Source organism: Heterodontus francisci, chromosome 5, assembly GCF_036365525.1.
Source record: "Heterodontus francisci isolate sHetFra1 chromosome 5, sHetFra1.hap1, whole genome shotgun sequence".
Classification (NCBI taxonomy): Eukaryota; Metazoa; Chordata; class Chondrichthyes; order Heterodontiformes; family Heterodontidae; genus Heterodontus; species Heterodontus francisci.
In genome coordinates this window covers 149,848,131-149,867,596 of record NC_090375.1, presented here as the reverse complement: position 1 = coordinate 149,867,596, position 19,466 = coordinate 149,848,131, and the positions used below count along the sequence as shown (strand labels likewise).

The window sequence follows — 19,466 nt, the reverse complement described above, 5'->3', positions numbered from 1 at the left end:
GAGAATGGACAGAGACTGCTGGAGTTGTGTACCTATCACAACCTCCGCATTACTATCAACATCCTAGGGGTTACCATTGACCAGAAACTGAACTGGAGTAGCCATATAAATACCATGGCGACAAGAGCAGGTCAGAGGCTAGGAATCCTGAGGCGAGTAACTCACCTCCTGACTCCCCAAAGCCTGTCCACCATCTACAAGGCACAAGTCAGGAGTGTGATGGAATACTCTCCACTTGCCTGGATGGGTGCAGCTCCAACAACACTCAAGAAGCTCGACACCATCCAGAACAAAGCAGCCTGCTTGATTGGCACCCCATCTACAAACATTCACTCCCTCCACCACCAACGCACAGTGGCAGCAGTGTGTACCATCTACAAGATGTACTGCACCAAGGCTCCTTAGACAGCACCTTCCAAACCCACGACCTCTACCACCTCGAAGGACAAGAGCCGCAGATTTTTTTTTATATATTCATTCATGGGATGTGGGCGTCGCTGGCTAGGCCAGCATCACCACCTGCAAGTTCCCGTCCAAATCACACATCATCCTGACTTGGAACTATATCGCCGTTCCTTCACCGTCGCTGGGTCAAAATCCTGGAACTCCCTTCCTAACAGCACTGTGGGTGTACCTACCTCACATGGACTGCAACGGTTCAAGAAGGCAGCTCACCACTACCTTCTTAAGGGCAATTAGGTATGAGCTGGCCTGGCCAGTGACACCCACATCCCATGAATGAATAAAAAAATTACCAACTCGTTCTTTCATACTAAACCCTGTCACCAGGTTTCATGGAGGCACCCAAGATCACGTCGTTGGCACCAGCTGGACCTCATCGCCACAAGGCGAGCCTCTATAAACAGTGTCCAAATCCCACAACCATGCGACACCGACCACTCACTGGTGTGCAGCAAAGTTAGACTCAACCAAAGAAGCTACATTATTCCAAGCAAAAGGGCCGCCCGTGCATCAACACTAACAGAATTTCTTATCCACAGCTGTTACATAAGTTTCTAAATTCATTTGAAAAAGCCCTTCAAAACACTCCTGCAGGGGATACAGAGATGAAGTGGGCCCACATCAGAGATGCCATCTAGGAATCAGCAATGACCACCTTTGGCAAACGTGAGAAGCAGAATGCAGACTGGTTTCAATCTCACTTTGAAGAGCTGAAACCTGTCATAGCCGCTAAGTGCACTGCACTGTTGAACTACAAGAAAGCCCCCAGCGAATTAACATCCGTAGTGCTTAAAGTAGCCAGAAGCGCTGCACAAAGAACAGCCAGGCGCTGTGCAAATGACTACTGGCAACACCTATGCAGTCGTATTCCGACACTGGAAACATCAGAGGAATGTATGATGGCATCAAGAGAGCTTTTGGGCCAACCATCAAGAAGATCGCCCCCCTCAAGTCTAAATCAGGGGACACGATCACTGACCAACACAAGCAAATGGACCGCTGGGTGGAGCACTACCTAGAACTGTACACCAGAGAAAATGTTGTCACTGATTCCACCCTCACTGCAGCCCAGTCTCTGCCAGTCATAGATGAGCTGGACGAACAGCCAACAAAATCGGAACTCTGTGATGTCATTGATTCTCTAGCTAGTGGAAAAGGCCCTGGAAAGGACGACTTTACCCCTGAAATAATCAAGTGTGCTAAGCCTGCTATACTTTCAACACTCCATGAACTGCTTTGTCTGTGCTGGGATGAGGGAGCAGCACCACAGGACATGCGCGATGCCAGTATCATCACCCTCGATAAGAACAATGGTGACCGCGGTGACTGCAACAACTACCGCGGAATCTCCCTGCTTCAGCATAGTGGGGAAAGTCTTCGCTCGAGTCGTTTTAAACAGACTCCAGAAGCTGGTTGAGCGTGTCTACCCTGAGGCACAGTGCGACTTTCGAGCAGAGAGATTCACCATTGACATGCTGTTCTCCCTTCGCCAGCCACAGGAGAAATGTCGCGAACAGATGCCCCTCTACGTTGCTTTCATAGATCTCACCAAAGCCTTTGACCTCGCCAGCAGACATGGTCTCTTCAGACGACTAGAAAAGATTGGATGTCCACCAAAGCTACTAAGTATCATCACCTCATGACAATATGAAAGGCACAATTCAGCGGTGCCTCAGCAGATCCATTTGCTATCCTGAGTGGCGTGAAACAGGGCTGTGTTCTCACACCCACACTGTTTGGGATCTTCTTCTCACTGCTGCTCTCACATGCATTCAAGTCTTCAGAAGAAGGAATTTTCCTCCACACAAGATCAGATGGCAGGTTGTTCAATCTTGCCTGTCTTAGAGCGAAGACCAAAGTACGGAAAGTCCTCATCAGGGAACTCCTCTTTGCTGACGATGCTGCATTAACATCCCACACAGAAGAGTGTCTGCAGAGTTTCATCGACAGGATTGCGGCTGCCTGCAACGAATTTGGCCTAACCATCAGCCCCAAAAAAATGAACATCATGGGACAGGACGTCAGAAATGCTCCATCCATCAATATCGGCGACCACACTCTGGAAGTGGTTCAAGAGTTCACCTACCTAGGCTCAACTATCACCAGTAACCTGTCTCTCGATGCAGAAATCAACAAGTGCATGGGAAAGGCGTCTGCTGCTATGTCCAGACTGACCAAGAGGGTATGGGAAAATGGCGCACTGACACGGAACACAAAAGTCCAAGTGTTTCAAGCCTGTGTCCTCAGTACCTTGCTCTACGGCAGCGAAGCCTGGACAACGCATGTCAGCCAAGAGTGATGTCTCAACTCATTCCATCTTCGTTGCCTCCGGAGGATCCTTAGCATCAGGTGGCAGGACCATATCTCCAATGCAGAAGTCCTCGAGGCGGCCAACATCCCCAGCGTATACACCCTACTGAGCCAGCGGCACTTTTTTTTTTATTAGAGATACAGCACTGAAACAGGCCCTTTGGCCCACCGAGTCTGTGACGACCATCAACCACCCATTTATACTAATCCCATATTCCTACCACATCCCCACCAGTCCCTATATTTCCCTACCACCTACCTATCCTAGGGGTGATTTATAATGGCCAATTTACCTATCAAACTGCAAGTCTTTGGCATTTGGGAGGAAACCGGAGCACCTGGAGGAAACCCACGCAAACACAGGGAGAACTTGCAAACTCCACACAGGCAGTACCCAGAATTGAACCCGGGTCACTGGAGCTGTGAGGCTGCCGTGCTAACCACTGCGCCACTGTGCCGCCCTTGACTTGGCCATGTGAGCTGCATGGAAGATGGCAGGATCCCCAAGGACGCATTGTACAGCGAGCTTGTCACTGGTATCAGACCCGCCGGCCGTCCATGTCTCCGCTTAAAGACGTCTGCAAACGCGACATGAAGTCCTGTGACATTGACCACAAGTCATGGGAGACAGTTGACAGTGATCGCCAGAGCTGGCGGACAGCCATAAAGGCGGGGCTAAAGAGTGGCGAGTCGAAGAGACTTAGCAGTTGGCAGGAAAAAAGACAGAAGCGCAAGGATAGAGCCAACTGTGTAACAGCCCCGACAACCAATTTTATCTGTAGCGCCTGTGGAAGAGTCGGTCACTCTAGAATTGGCCTTTATAGCCACTCCAGGCGCTGCTTCACAAACCACCGACCACCTCCAGGCGCTTACCCATAGTCTCTCGAGACAAGGAGGCCAAAGAAGAATTCTGTACCTTCTGCATCAAACCAGCTTGGTTCTGTAACCCTTAATACTTTACAAAAATCTATCAATCTCAGTTTTGGCATTTTCAATTTACCCAATTTCAAAGGAATTTTGGGCAAGAGAGTTCCAGATTTCCATTACCATTTGTGTGACAAAGTGCTTCTTGACTTCACCCTGAATGGCCTTGCTCTAACTTTAAGGTTAAGTCCCCTTGTTCTGGACTCCTCATGAGAGGAAATAGTTTCTCTATCTACCCTATTAACTCCCTTACCGTTTCAATTAAATCACCTCTTAAGCTTCTCTACTCAAGGGAATACAATCCTGGTCTATGTGCCTGTCTTCATAATTGAACCCTTTTAGCCCAAGGATGAAAATTTTGTATTGGAGATGCTCAGGAACAGGGGCCCAATGTAGGTCAGCAATAATTGATGGGTGAGTGGGACCTGTTGTGATCAAGGACACAGGCAGCAGAGTTTTGGATCACCTGCAGTTTATGATAGATGGAAGTGGGATGCTGGTCAGGAGAGTATTGGACTAGTTTGTGTCTGGAGGGGACAAAAACGTGATGAGGATTTCAACAGTGGTTGGTCCAAGACAGGCACAGAAGTAGTGTAAGTATCTGTGATGGAAACAATAGGATCGGAAGTTCAGCTTGGGGTCAGACAGGACGCCAAAGTTGCGCACAATCCAGTTTAACTGGAGACAATGGCTAGGGTTTTCACTCCACAAGTTTAGTGCCTGCATGAAACACAGCACAGGTAAGAATGCACTTTTCCCTAGTGATATCCCTTGTTATTTCTTCCCCCACCCTAAACCATGCCTCTCCCCCCATGAACCACCTATTTTCTTCCCACTGCAAAAGCGTGCCCATAAACATATAAAGCAGTAGTCATATAGTTTTGTTTTGTATGTACCCCGTACCTCCCTTAAACAAAAAGATCCAAAAATAATATGGCTCAGAACAATGTACATTGTTTAATGTACATGTAAAAGCTTTACTGCACACCAGAGGTCCTTTCTAGAACTCAGCACTAGTTCATCCACAGGAACCTGAAAAGAGCAGTCAATATCGGTTTGTTACTGCAATGAGATACATTCACTTCACAACTCAGTAAATCACTGCGCTTAATGTGACTGCCCTCTCACAATCCTGCAGCCAGGAACCTCTGTGCTACTACCCACTAATGCTGAGAATAAGGAAACTATATTCTTGTAGGCAGCAAATCTTGATCCAATGATTCTGTCCCTCAATCATCTGTAGCAAAACTGTAAAAGGTGAATGGACCTCACATCAACCTTCAGAAAAAGCAATGCTTAAAAACAGTTTCTAGAGATAGAAGTAGATTGGGATGTTCGAGCAAAGGGAAAGGACGGGGAGGAATTTTTTTAATGTGTTCAGGAGAACGTCCTTGACCAACTAGGAAGGAGGCACTGCTGGATCTGGTGCTGGGGAATGAGCTGGGCTAAGTGGACCAAGTGTCTGTGGGAGAACACTTGGCAACAATGACCATCATATCATAAGGTTTAGATTAGTAATGGCGAAGAGCAAGGCATAATCTGAAGCGGAACTTCTAAATTGGAACAGGGCTAACTTCAATGGGATGAGAGTGGATCTAGCAGGGTAAAGGTTTGACAGGAAAATCTGTAATGGAACAATGGGTGATCTTTAAGGAAGAGATGTTTCAGGTACAGGCTAGGTTCATTCCAATGAGTGGGAAAGGCAGGGAACCAAACCCACAGCTCCTTGGATGGCAAAGGGAATAGAGACTATGATAAAACAAAAAAAGAGGGTGTATATGCATGTTAGGTCTTCAAGCAAGAGCCAGGCCAAACACAATAAGGTGAGGGAGAAGTGAAGAGGAAAATAAGACTGGCAAACAGAGAATATGAGAATAGAATGGCATAAAAGGTAACCCAAAAATCTTCTACCAGCATGTAAATATTAACAGGCAGGGTAGAATAAAAGTAAAATACTGCGAATGCTGGAAAGCGGAAATAAAAACAGACAGTGCTGGAAATACACAGCAGGTCAGGCAGCATCTGCAGGGAGAGAAACAGAGTTAACATTTCAGGTCTGTGACCTTTCATCAGAACTGACAGAGCCTATTGCATTTCTAATTACATTTTCTAATGAGTACTTTGTATGTGTTTGCTAAGGAAAAGGATGTTGACAAAATATCAGTAGAAGCAGATATGGTAGAGGGAATAGATGGGGTGAAAATTGAATGGTAGGATATACTGGAAAGGCTGACTTTGCTTAGAGTGGATAAGTGGCCTGGTCTGGATGGCTTGCATCGCAGGTTCCTAAGGGAAGTGGAGATGTATTGTGGAAGGGCTTGTCATAATCCTCCAATCTTCCCTAGATACAGGAGAGGTGCCAGAGGATTGGAAAGTGTCAAATGTGACACCATTATTCCGGAAAAGCTGTAAGGTCATTCCTAGTAACTACAAGCCAGTCAGTTTAACATCAGTGGTGGGTAAGGTTTTAGAAGTGGGGATGTTTACTGATAATGCAGTGTTCAGTACCGTTCGCAACTCCTCAGATACTGAAGCAGTCTGCGTGCGCATGCACCAAGACCTGGATAGCACTGAGGCTTGGGCTGATAAGTGGCAAGTAACAGTTGCACTACACAAGTGCCAGGCAAAGACAATATCCAACAAAAGAGTATCTAACCATCTTCAGTGATGTTCAACAGCATTACCCATCGCTGAATCCCCCACCATTAACATTCTGGAGTTATCATTGACCAGAAACCTAACTGTACCAGCCATATAAATACTGTGGCTACAAGAGCAGGTTCGAGGCATTCTGCAGCGAGTAACTCACCTCCTGACTCTCCAAAGCCTGTCCACCATCTGCAAAACATAAGGATTGGGATGGAACACTCCCCCCAAGTGCCTGGATGGGTGCAGCTCCAACAATACTCAAGAGACTCAACACCATGCAGGACAAAGCAGCCTGCTTGATCGGCACCCCATTGACCACCTTAAACATTCACCCCCCCCCCTCCACCATGGCGCACAGTGACATCAGTGCACAACATCTACAAGATGCACTGCAGCAACTCGCCAAGCCTCCTTCATGAGCACATTCTAAACCTGCAACCTCTGCAATCTAGAAGAACATGGGCAGCAGGCATATGCGAACACCACCAACTGCAAGTTCCCCTCCAAACCACACACCATCCTGACTTGGAAATATATCGATGTTCCTTCACTGTCGCTGGGCTGAAATGCTGGAACTCCCTCCCAAACTGTGGGAGTATCTACACCAGATGGACTGCAGCGGCTCAAGAAGATAGCTCACCACTACCTTCTTTTGGGGAATTAGGGATGGGCAATAAATGCTGGCCATATAAGTGACATTCACATCCCATGAACGAATATTTTTTTAAAATTAGCTGTGGGTGATTCAGTGTGTCCTCCATCCTCAATTTACAGAGGAAGAAACCAAACAGCTCTAGTTTACTGAAAATAAAGTTTCGTCAACGGAAGTACCAGTTAGGAGACATCAGGCTGAAAAATAACCAATTGAACAGCGCCTTTTTTTAACCAGTCTTCCCAACTTCCAAGAAGAACCCAAGTTCAAGGTTGGAAAGCTCTGCAGGAGCCAGGGATTTGGAAAGAAGTTGTTCTACAAGTGTCAACTGCGGCTCAGTTGGTAGCACTCTCACCTGAGTTAGAAGCTTGTGGATTCAAATTCTACTCCAGAAACTTGGATATGTAATCTAGACTGACATTTTGCCACAGTACTGAGGAAGTGCTGCATTGTCACAAGTACAGTCCTCCGGGTGAAATGTCAAACGTGCTGTGCACAAATCAGCTACATTACAGCAGTGACTACACTTCAAAAATGCTTTGCAATGTCCTGAGGTTGTGAAAAAAAACATAAATGCAATTCTTTCCTTACCTCAGTGAGCCCAAGACAGAGCAGGAAAAAAAAAGGTTCTTGATTAGTTTGTCAACTGAGGCAGCCCATTTTAACAGACAGCTTTGAGGTCACCAAAAGTAGACTGGAATGAGATGTTAATCAGAGGAGAGAAATATGTGATGCAGAGCTTTAGAGTCGTTGTCTTTGGCTGTTCCTCGATTCATGGGTCTTCAGGTGACTGAACAGGCCGATTCTCGACCTGCAGATCTTTGGGCACATGGAGCAGGACGTCCCACAAGGTGGTGGGATCCGGAGTGCAGGATTTGCTTCCTTTTCTTTCCTTCTCTGCCGTCACTCTGCCTCATCATTCAGGCTTTTGGACTTAAATCATGATGCAGCTTGATGGACAAGTTGTCACCAGTTTGAATGATTGGTAGCAAGCTCCTCCCAGTCATCAATGTCAATGCTGCTGCCTTTCAAAGAGAGCTTCAGCGTGTCTTTGAAGCTGGCCATTTGAGAGTTGAGAAAACAGGATCTGGTGGGCGAGATGGTTTTCAGCCATCCGGACACAGTGTCTAGTCCACTGAAGTTGATTTTTCAGGAGTTTTGCCTGAATGCTAGTGGAGTTGGCTTCAAGAAGGACACTAGTGTTTGTTCGACAGTCCTCCCATTGAATCCAGAGAATGCGACAGAGATATTGCTGATGGAATTTCTCTAGCGCTCTTATGTGTTGCTGATACACAGTCCAGGTCTCACTGTAGTACAGGAGTGTGGTGACAACAGCTGCTCTGTACACTAGGACTTTTGTTGACTTGTGGAGGTCTTTGTTGTCAAACACTCGCTGCGTAGTTTGTAGAAGGCTGAGCTGGTGCAGCTGCTCCGGTGTTGGATCTCCTCATCAATGGTGGCCTCTTGAGAAAGGTGGTTGCCAAGGTATGGGAAGTGCTCAACATATTCCAAAGTCTCTCCTTCAACATATATGGGAGGTGGAACATTTGGCTGTCCAGGTGTGGGTTGATATGAGTTTTGTTTTGGCAACATTCAAGGACAGACCGAGTCTCTTGTATGCAGAATTGAAGAGATCGAGAGCAGCTTGCAAATCTGGTGCAGAGTGGGCAACAACACTGCCATCATCCACAAACTGTAGATCATGTATGTCTGTGTTGGTCAGTTTAGTTTTGGCACGGAGGTGACTGAGGTTAAAGAGTTTGCCATCTAGGCGGAACTTAATACTCACACCAGAGGGCAGCTGATCTTTGATGAAGTGAACAGCCACTGTCAGGTAGATTGTAAATAGTATGTGGGCTATCACACAGCCTTGTGGACCTCAGTCCAGATTTTGAAGGTATCTGTTTCAGATTTCCCACTCAAAACAGTTGCAGTCACATCATCATGGAGCAACTACAGGATTGTGATGAAGTTTCTTGGACATCCAAATCTTTGGAACACAATCCACAGAGCCTCACAATTTACCAAGTGAAATGCTTTGGTCAGGTCGATAAATGCAATCAAGAGTTCCTTGTGTTGTTCTCGACATTTTTCCTGGATTTGTCTGGCAACAGAGACCATGTCAGAGGTTCCTCTGGAAGGTCTAAAACTAAACTGTGTCTCAGGGAGGATTTCCTCAGCCACAGGAAGTAGGCAATTCAGGAGAATGCATGTCAGGATTTTCCGTGCTATGAACAAGAGGGAAATACCTCCACAGTTTCCACAGCATCATTTATCTCCCTTCTTGAAGATAGTTACAATAGTCGCATTCCTGAAGTCGGGGCGGGGAAAAGAGTTCTTTTTCCTCTCAAATCCGTAGGATGAGTGCATGGAGTCTTGACGTGAGAAAAAGCCCACCAGCTTTGTAGATCTCAGCTGGAATACTATCAGGGTTGCAGGCTTTGTTGTTTTTCATCCGTTTGATTGCTTGTTACAGCTCTACCATGGATTCTACCACAAAATACTAGGGGATAATCTGAAGAGTATCAGCTGCCACTGTGGATTCACAGTCGAGGAGTTGTTGAAAATGTTCTTCCCAGCGTTGACAGATGGCATTGTCATCCTTAAGAAAAGAGACACCATCCCCTGTCAGCAAAGGGGATTTTGTCCATTTGATCTTGGTCTATAGATGGTCCTGGCAGCTTCAAAAAGCTTTGCATGTCATGATGGTCGGCATATTGTTGGATCTCCCGGGCTTTCTCTTCCCAATTTGTCTTTGGGTGTCAGCCTTGAACTGTTGGATGCTGCCTTCCTGACTTGCGACCTTGGGTTGTTCTGCCAGGCAATGAAGGGCTTCTCGTTTTTGTTCCAGGTTCAGCATCGTTTTCATTGAACCAGTCCTGGTGACAATGATGCTCGAACCCAATGGTCTGGACACAGGAGTCTCATACAGCTGACTTGATTTGTTCCCACTGTTCTGAAATTGAGTTGGATTTTCCAGATTGGTTGTGATGCACTTGGAATTCCTCTCTTCGGTCGGACTGCTTTAGGGCTGAGACATTGATCACCTTCCTCTTGGACTTTTGAGTCCTGCGATGCCTTGGTGCTAGGTGAATGCTCATCACCAATCAAACAAGTCAATGATCTGTCTAGCAGACATCAGTTCCTTGCATGGATCAAATGATACAGACATCACTTAGATCTCTGACTCGAACTATAACAGAATCCAGGAAGTGCCAGTGCTTTGATCTAGGATGCCCCCATGTGGTTTTGTATTTGTCCTTCTGGTACAAGAGGGTGTTTGTTATAATGAGGCCATGCTGATCACACTTTGTCAGCAGGACGACACCATTTGCATTGGCTTTTCCCACGCCGTTTTTCCCAATGGTCCTGTCCACACATTGGAGTTACAGCCAACCCTGGCATTAAAGTCCCCCAGAAGGATGATCTTTTCTTTTGCGATGGCAGTGAGGATTTCATCAAGGTCAGTATAGAACATTTCTTGAACAACTTCATCGGAGTTAAGGGTCAGGGCGCTGATGACGGTGGCATATTGATTACAGCTGAGGTGAAGTGTCATGAGTCTTTCATTTATGCAGTTGGAGAGTTCCGGCAGTGCATCCAAGATCCTATTCCAGATGGAAAAACCAACTCCGTGGACACGAGGATCGCTGTCAGCCTTTCCTTTCCAGTAGAAGGTGTATCCCCCTGCTTGTTCCATCAGTGGCCCCTCCCCAGGAAGGCGGGTCTCACTGAGGGCGACAATATCAATTTGGAGTCTTGATAGCTCACGTGATACAATTTCAATTCTTCTTTCCAGACGGTCACTCTTGAGATTATCTATGAGTGTTCTGACATTCCAAGTTGCAAAATTTAAAGTTTTCTTTCTTTGACCACGAAGATGGTGATCTTGCAGGGTGTGGTTCCTCAGTCAGGAGAAGGAGGGACAGCCTATTTTTCGGGCACCTTTTCTAGCCCCCTCCCCATTTGAGGTGAGCAGAGGGTATCCTGGAAAGGACTGCTCAGTCACAGATGCTGCTGCCCAAAGACATCTCTGTCCCAACACAGGAACAACCTTCATGTATCTGTCGCCTGTGTGCAGATTGTTGACTAGGGACTCCCAGGTTCACAGCCCTGACCCTATCGCCAATTCTCCAGCATCACAGGACTTGGAAAATGGACCCTGGTAGAAGCCTGCACGTGGCTTTGTTTAATGTGGGGACCTTGGGGTGCTGTCATTGTCCACACGATCTTGACGGATTGGTGGTCATATTTCGGTGACGTGTCAAACCACGATGACCAGGACCACCAGGACCACCTTGCTACTGCAGCTTTCTTCCGCCTTCGCAGCCGGTGAGACGGACAGTCTTTCTTCACCTATTCTGCTGTTGAGGACTTTTTGGACCCTCCGTGGATCGCCACCTTGATGTGATGGAGGAGATTGTGCGCTCCAACGATCCCTTGAACGATGCCGTCGGGAGCTCCTTGATCCTGTTAGGACCACCCACAGCAGCAAGGTTGAGGGGAGGTGCCAGACAAAGTGCAGTCCAAAAAGTTCTCAGCTTCAGAGTATGAACACTGAGAATAACTTAGTAAAGGATGAACATTGGTTCAATTCCTGCTCCACTCAGCTTTCAAAGTACGCTTCTCCCTTTGGGAAAGCATCAAGCTTAGTCTTTAGCAACTCTGACAGGGAAGTCACAACTGGATGATATCCCACCTAGTAGCTCAAGAGGCATTGATGACTGTCTAGAAGCATACCAACCATCTGCTCTCTCAATAGCAAAGGTTTCAAGGCCAGACAGAGAAAATATGGGTTATAGTCTACCCAAGGAACCTGAATTAAAAATAATGCAAAATTAAAATTAACAAAAAAAAGTGATCAAGGAACAAAGAACTTGCATTTATTTTGGAATTTTCACAACTGTTTGCAGCTCGATCCTATTTGACCCCAAGTTGAGTTCCAACCCCGTATCATCTACATCACAATGAGCACATATTTCCACCTCTATATCATCCGTCAGCGCTCCTGCCTCAGCTCAACTGCTGCTGAAACCCACTTCCATGCTCTTTCTAACCAGCAAATTGAACTGTTCTGAAGTTCTCCCGGCCTGCTTCTCATCTTCAACCCTCCATAATTGGAGCTGATCCAAAGCTCTGCCGCCCTATCCTAACTCGCATCAAGTCCTGTTCACCCTTCACACCTCTAGGCTTACTGATCTACGTTGGTTCCCAGTCCATCACTGCCTCGACTTTAGAATTATCATATTCAAATCGCTCCATGGCTTTATCCTTCCCTTATTTCGTAGCCTCCTCTAGCTCTACAACACTCTTAAGCATTGTCAGTACATCCAATTCTGGCCTCTTGTGTATGCCCCAGTCCCTTCACCCCACTGTTGGCAGCCATGATTTCAGTCATCTAGGACCTGAACTTTTAGTCACCTGACTGAATGTCTCGATCTTTGGCTCGGTGTTAATTTTTGTTGGATTATGCTCCTGCAAAGCACTTTGGAATGTTTTCCCATATTCAAGGCACTATAATAAATGCAAGTTGCTGTTCACATCCTTAAAGCATGCAAAGTACTTAATCATCAATGAACTAGGTTACGTGTAGTCACTGCAGTTTTGTAAGCAAATGAAGCAGCCAACCTGCACACTGCAAGATCCCACAAAAAGCAAGATGAATGACGAGTTATTTTACTTTTTGGTGCAATTGTTGAGGATGGAATGTTGGCTAGGACATGGGGAGAACTCCCTGCACTTCTGTGAAAAGCGCCACGGGATCTTTTACATCCACTTGAACATATAAACGAAGCATCAATTTAGCATCTCAAACGATGCAGCAAAGAACTGAAGACTAGATTATGCGCTAGAGTGAAGACTGAAGTTACTGACTGAAAGACATGAAAGAATGAAAATGCATTTATATAGCACCTTTCACAACCATAGTATCTGCCAAAGCACTTCAGATCCAATGAAGAACATTTGAAGCACAATCTCTATTCTTCTTTGAATAGTGGGATGGGATCTTTTACATACACCAGAGAGGGCAGATTTTAACAGTCATAAAGTCACTTACATTTATGGCACAAATATATCAAAAATTCAACAATACAAAAAGTCAAAAGATGGCACTGCTTCTGTATAGCACTGAAGTGTCAGTGAAGATTAAGTCTGAGAGTGGGCCTTGAACCCACAACCTTCTGGCTCAGAGACAAAGCTGCTACCCATGAGCCAAGGTTGACACTATCAGTGATCCATGCTGGAAAAAAAAACTACATTGAAATGCTGACAACCAACAAAAATGGAAAGGAAAAGACCACTAATTTCATCCCACAAGTACCGACAATTTGATTTAATGTGTTCCTTTGTTCAATAGAGACTGAACTGGCTTTAACCCTCAGCAGTTTATGTTTTATAAAAATGTTTACATAGAGTCTGATTTTAGTCTGTTGTAATCAGTAAAATGTCTGAGTGTTTCAGAAATGTCTCGGTCATTCAGGAAGTGGTTTTTCAGGATGCCAGAATAAAAGCACCGAGCCACAGCCAGAACGAGAGGTCACATCTGAGCCTGGTGAAATGGGTGGCAGAGAGCCAGATAAAGGTGGACGGGCTGCAAACTTCTTTTCCTTTCCTTCCCTTGTAGTTCCCTTTGTCCCACAGCCATGCTTTATGTTAGTATGGGAGAGAGGGAAATAATACATTTGGATAAATAGCCAGCTTGATCATCTAATAAGGTCATCCTAACGGCATCAGCAACCAGCAATGAATCTCAAGTGGTAAAAGATTTATCTTCATGAATTCAATCCACAGTTGTTGGCGAAGCAGCACCTCAAGAATCAGTGACGACTGAGTGAGACTATCATTGTCTTTTTCTTCCTACAAGCAGATGCACAGGCTGAGTTTGAGGCTAGCATTGTCAGAGCTAGCGAAGAGACACCCCTGCTCTTAAGACAAAGGGAGAATATACACTTTTACTACCAGCCAAGGAAAATTTTCGGTGTGTAAAACAGACAGCCGATCCATTTACTGCCTGTTGGTAAAAGCAAATTCACCTCATAGAATTGTACAGCAGAGAAAGAGGCCATTCAGCCTAACTTATCTGTACTGGTTCTCTGAAGTTCTATTATCTCTCCCTTCCCCCATACCCTTTTACATTTTATCCACTTCTTTTCTTTATGGATTCTGCTCCCACCACTGCTTGTAGAGGAACAACCAAACATCTGAAAGGTTTTCTCCTAACCTCTCCCTTCATTTTTTTGCCGCTGATCTTAAATTGATGCCCTCTAGTTACCAACTCACTGACCAGAGCAGCACAATTCTCTTTGGTGCTCAGATTCTAGGTTGTTGACACTGTGGTAAGATTTTATAGAACAGTGTAGCAACTTGTTCACAGGACTATCTGACGATCACAAGACTAGGTTATAATTCTGTTATGGTTAACCTTCATACATATTTTATTTAAAAGGCCAAACACTGAATTTAGAACACAAACCCTCAAACAGATGAAAGCATGTCTTTCGAGCCCCTCAAACCTAATAAAAGCAAGTAAAAAATGTCCTGTTCAACATCTGCATTGAAATCACAACCCATAATCTAACTGCTCCATCTGCAAGAGCTGCGCAATGACTGTATACAAATGGAACATTTCTGACTGATAATGTGCATTGATATAAGGTTTCTTCCATTTATTTATAAGAATGTTTCAAAGACTGTTATAAGGAACGCTAAAATTACTTAGCCATTGCATAAATAGAAAACCATGATTTAAAGAAATTGTATTTATAGAGCAGCTTTCATGACTTCAGGATATGCTAAAGCCAATGAAGTACTTTTTGAAGTGTACTTTTCATTGCTGTAATGTAGGAAAATGTGGCAGCCAATCTGCACACAGCAAGGTCCCACAAACAACAATGAGATACCGACCAGATAATCTGATTTCTAATGATGGTGATTGAAGGATAAGTATTGGCTGGGACACTGGAGAGAACTCCCTTGCTCTTCTTCAAATAGTACCATGGGATCTTTTACAGCCACATGAGGGGGAATACAGGGCCTTGGTTTAGCATCTCATTCGAAAGATGGCACCTCCAACAACGCAGCACTCCTTCAGTACTGGCACTGGGAATGTCAGTCAACATGATATGTTCTGGCCTCTGGAGTGGGACTTGGATCCACAACCTTCCAACTCAGAGGAAAGAGTGCTACCACTGAGCCAAAGCTGACACAAGTTATTATGTGAGACCACATGCTGTAAGAATAAGGGACTCCAAATGGATACAATACACTCCCGACTTTGTGGTTCACATCATGTGGTCAGGTCCACTTATGTCATCATTCCAAACGGTTCCATCTTGGGAGGTGAATTTCTCCTCATCTCACCTCTGGTTCTTTTGCCAAATACCTTAAATCTGTGTTCTCGTTACTGACCCTGCTGCCAGTGGAAACAGTTTCTCCTTATTTACTGGTGAGAGTGACTGCCCTTGACATCAATGCAGCATTTGACCAAGTATGGCATCAAGGAGCCCTAGCAAAACTGGAGTCAATGGGAATCAGGGGGAAATCTGTACCTAGCACAAAGGAACGTGGTTGTGGTTGTTGGAGGTCAATGATCTCAGTCCCAGGACATCACTGCAGGTGTTCCTCAGGGTAGTGTCCTAGGCCTTCAGCTGATTCATCAATGACCTTCCCTCCATCATAAAGCCAGAATTGTGGATGTTCGCTGATGAAGCACCATTTGCAAATCCTCAGATACTGAATCAATCTGTGTCCAGATGCGGCAAAACCTGGACAACATCCAGACTTGGATGATAAGTGGCAAGTAACATTCATACCACACAAGTGCCAGGCAATGACCATCTCAAACAAGAGAGAATCTAACCATCTCCACTTAATGTTCAATAGCATTAACATTACTGAATCCCCCACTATCAACATTCTGGGGGTTACTATTGACCAGAAACTGAACTGGGCTACAAGAGCAGGTTAGAGGCTACAAATTCTGCAGCAAGTAACTCATCTCCTGTCTCACAAAGCCTGTCCACCATCTATAAGGCACAAGTCAGGAGTGTCAGGGAACACTCTCCACTTGCCTGGATGGGTGAAGCTCCAACACTCAAGAAGCTCGACATCATCCAGGAGAAAGCAGCCACTTGATTGGCACCCCATTCACAAACATTCACTCCCTCCACCACTGAAGCATAGAGGCGGCAGTGTGTACCATCTACAAGGTGCACTGCAACAACTCACCAAGGCTCCTTCGACAGCACCTTCCAAGTCCGTGACCTCTACCACCTAGAAGAAGGGCAGCCAATGCATGGGAACACCACCACCTGCATGTTCCCCTCCATGCTGCACACTATCCTGACTTGGAACTATATCGCCATTCCTTCACTGTCGCTGGATCAAAATCCTGGAACTCCCTTCCTAACAGCACTGTTGGTACCTACAGCCCAAGGACTGCAACGGTTCAAGAAAGCAGCTCACCACTACCTTCTCAAGGGTAATTAGGGATGGGCAATAAATGCTGGCCTAACCAGCAACGCCCACATCCCACAAACAAATCTTGAACATCTCTATCAAATCTCCCCTTAACAGTCTCTGTTCTAAAGAGAACAACCCCAGTTTCTCCAGTCTCTCCACTTAACTGAAGTCTTTCAACCCTAGTAAATCTGCTCTGCACCTTGACACCCTTCCTAAAGTGTAGTGTTCAGAACTGGACACAATACTCCAGTTAGGGTCTAACAACTGATTTATAAAGGCTTAACACAACTTACCTGCTTATGTACTATTTGCCACTATTTATAAAGCCCAAGGATCCCGTATGCTTTTTTAACAGCCTGCTACTTTCAAAAACTTCTGCATGCACATCTAAGGTCTTTTTGTTCCTGCACCCCCTTTAAAATTGTACCATTTGGATTATATTGCCTCTCCTCATTTTTTCTACCAAAATGTATCACTTCATAGTTTTTTACATTAAATTTCATCTGTCATTTGTCAGCGCATTTCACCAATCTCTATGTCCTCTTCGAGTCTGTCACTATCCTATTTGCTTACATTTCCAAATTTTGAGTCATCTGCAAATTTTGGCCTGTATACCTAAGTCCAGGTCATTAATATGTATCAAAAAAGAGCAGTAGTCGTAATACCAACGCTGGGGTGGGGGAACCCCACTGACCACCCTCCAGGATCAAAACTAACTGTCCGCCACTAGTACCTGCTTTCTGTTCCTTAGCCAATTTCGCATCCACACTGCCACGGGATTATTCAATTTTGGTAACATATCGACGATAGGATAATGATATGATCTATGATACTCCATCATACGCCTTTTAAAATTTCATTTACACATCAACCACACTATTTCAAAGAACTCAATATAGTCAAAACACAATTTGCCTTGAACAAATCTGGGCTACTTTTCATTTATTTTAACCCACATTTTTCCAAGTGACAATTCTGTCTCAAATTGTTGTCTCAAAGATTTCCCATCATTCCAGTATTTTCTAGCTCTAGCTTTGGATGCCCTTCCTTTTCCCTTTGTAGGAATGTATCTAGTCTGTACCCGAACTATGTACTTGCTGATTGCTCATTTATTTGCTTTACTTTTCAATTTTTGCTTCCAATTCACATGGGCCAGGTCCCCTTTCAACTCATTGGAATTAGCTCTCTTCCAGCTGAATATTTTCAAATTTGATTGTTCCTAGTCCTTTATCACAATTACTCTAAACCTAATGGTATTGTGATCACTGTTTCCGAAATGCTTCTCCACTGAAACATGCTGTACTTGCCCCACTTCATTCCCCAGAATTAGATCCAGAACTGCTTCCGTCCTCATTGGGCTGAAATACACTGATCGAGAAAGTTCTCTTGTACACATTTCAGGAATTCCTCCCCCTCTTTGCCCTTAACCCTGTTATTTCCCCAGTCTATATTAGGTTAATTGAAGTCCCCCATCATCATTACTCCATGGTTGGAGCATCTTTGTGAAATTTACCTGCAAATTTCCTATCTCCTTCCTGCTAATTGGTGTCCTATAGTATGTATCCTGCTCCTCTACTCTGACTTAATTCTAACCAAATAGGCAATGACTTTGAAGGCTGTAAAAGTATTGCTGATTAATACTGTCACACCGCCCTGCCATTTTTTTCCTTCCTTTTCTTTGTTGAATACCTTGCAGCCAAGCCTTGATTGAAGCATGTCACCATACTGCCACTGTTATCATTGTCCCATGGGGAAATCAGTGCCTATAATTCATTAACCTTATTTACTAAGCTCCACGCAATTATTCACACGCAGCCCACACCAGTCTGCCTTACATCTTATCCCTGGAAAGAGAAGCAAAGTCAACGCCCCGGGTCATTGACCCTTCTTCGGAAGGGTCCTGTTCCGAAGGGTCACTGACCCGGGGCGTTGACTCTGCTTCTCTTTCCACGGATGCTGCCGGACCTGTTGAGTGGTTCCAGCATTTCTTGTTTCTATTTCAGATTTCTAGCATCCGCAGTATTTTGCTTTTATTTGACATCTTATCCCTCCTATTTCTGAACATCCTCGCACACCGCGGGGGGCGGGGGGCGGTGCTGGCATCCTCGCACACGGGGGGGGAAGGGGATGGTGCTGGCATCCTCGCACACATGAGGAAGGCTGCACCCTCGCACTAGTGGGCAGGGAGCTGACACTCTCTCTGCCTCAAGCCGCCCGCTACCTCCCTGTTTACGGTCCTTGTGTCCGGCCTGCGCTCTGAAGCCCGCCGGCTGAGCTCTCCTGGGTTTCAGTCTCCGCTCTACCTGTCCGAGCTCCGCTCAGCCACCTGTAGCCCCGGGGAACCGCCGCCACTTTCGCCAAACGATACATTTTCTGTCCGGAAATGAGTCACAAACAATCCAGGCTCGAGCCAACCGGAAAGCGCAGCATTCAAAACGCACCGAGGAGAGGGAGAGGAGGGATCAAGGAAGGGGAGAGGGAGGGAAATGGGAGAATCAGGGAGGGAGATGGGGGATCAGGGATGAGAAGATGGGGAATCAGGAGGGAGATGGGGGATTAAAGATGGGGAGATGGGGGATCAGGGAGGGGGAGAGGGAGGAAGATGGGGGATCAGGGATGAGAAGATGGGGAATCAGGAGGGAGATGGGGGGTCAGGAGGGAGATGGGGGATTAAAGATGGGGAGATGGGGGATCAGGGAGGGGGAGAGGGAGGGAGATGGGGGATCAGGGAGGGGGAGAGGGAGGGAGATGGGGGATCAGGGAGGGGGAGAGGGAGGAAGATGGAATCAGGGAGGGAGATGGGGGATCAGGGAGGGAACTGTGGGATCAGGGAGGTGGGGGGATCAGGGAGGAGGAGATGGGGGAAATCGGAGGGGATCAGGGAGGGAGAAGGGGGGATCAGGGAGGGGGAGAGGGGGAGAGGGCGATGATGCATGCTCAGGGAGGGAGATGGGGAGATCAGGGAGGGAGAGGAGGGATCAGGGAGATGGGGGAAAGAGAGGGGGAT

At 45.9% G+C, this 19,466-nt stretch overlaps 1 protein-coding gene across 5 annotated transcripts in view; it reads right to left on the bottom strand.

Annotated features, from left to right (window-relative positions):
• sugct (succinyl-CoA:glutarate-CoA transferase) overlaps positions 1–18,911 on the bottom strand; it is a 601,965-nt gene extending 583,054 nt beyond the window's left edge. Inside the window, exon 1 of one of the 5 annotated variants that reach the window (XR_010975076.1) lies at positions 18,763–18,909. Coding sequence is in view for 3 of the 5 variants with exons in the window: in XM_068032238.1 (XP_067888339.1) it covers positions 18,763–18,829 (67 nt within the window). In the remaining 2 variants the exon portion in view is untranslated. Of the gene's footprint in view, positions 1–18,762 lie in introns of all 5 variants that reach the window. The other 4 variants (XR_010975077.1, XM_068032238.1, XM_068032236.1 and 1 more) reach the window with 4 other exon arrangements.
• Positions 18,912–19,466: the final 555 nt, after the last annotated feature.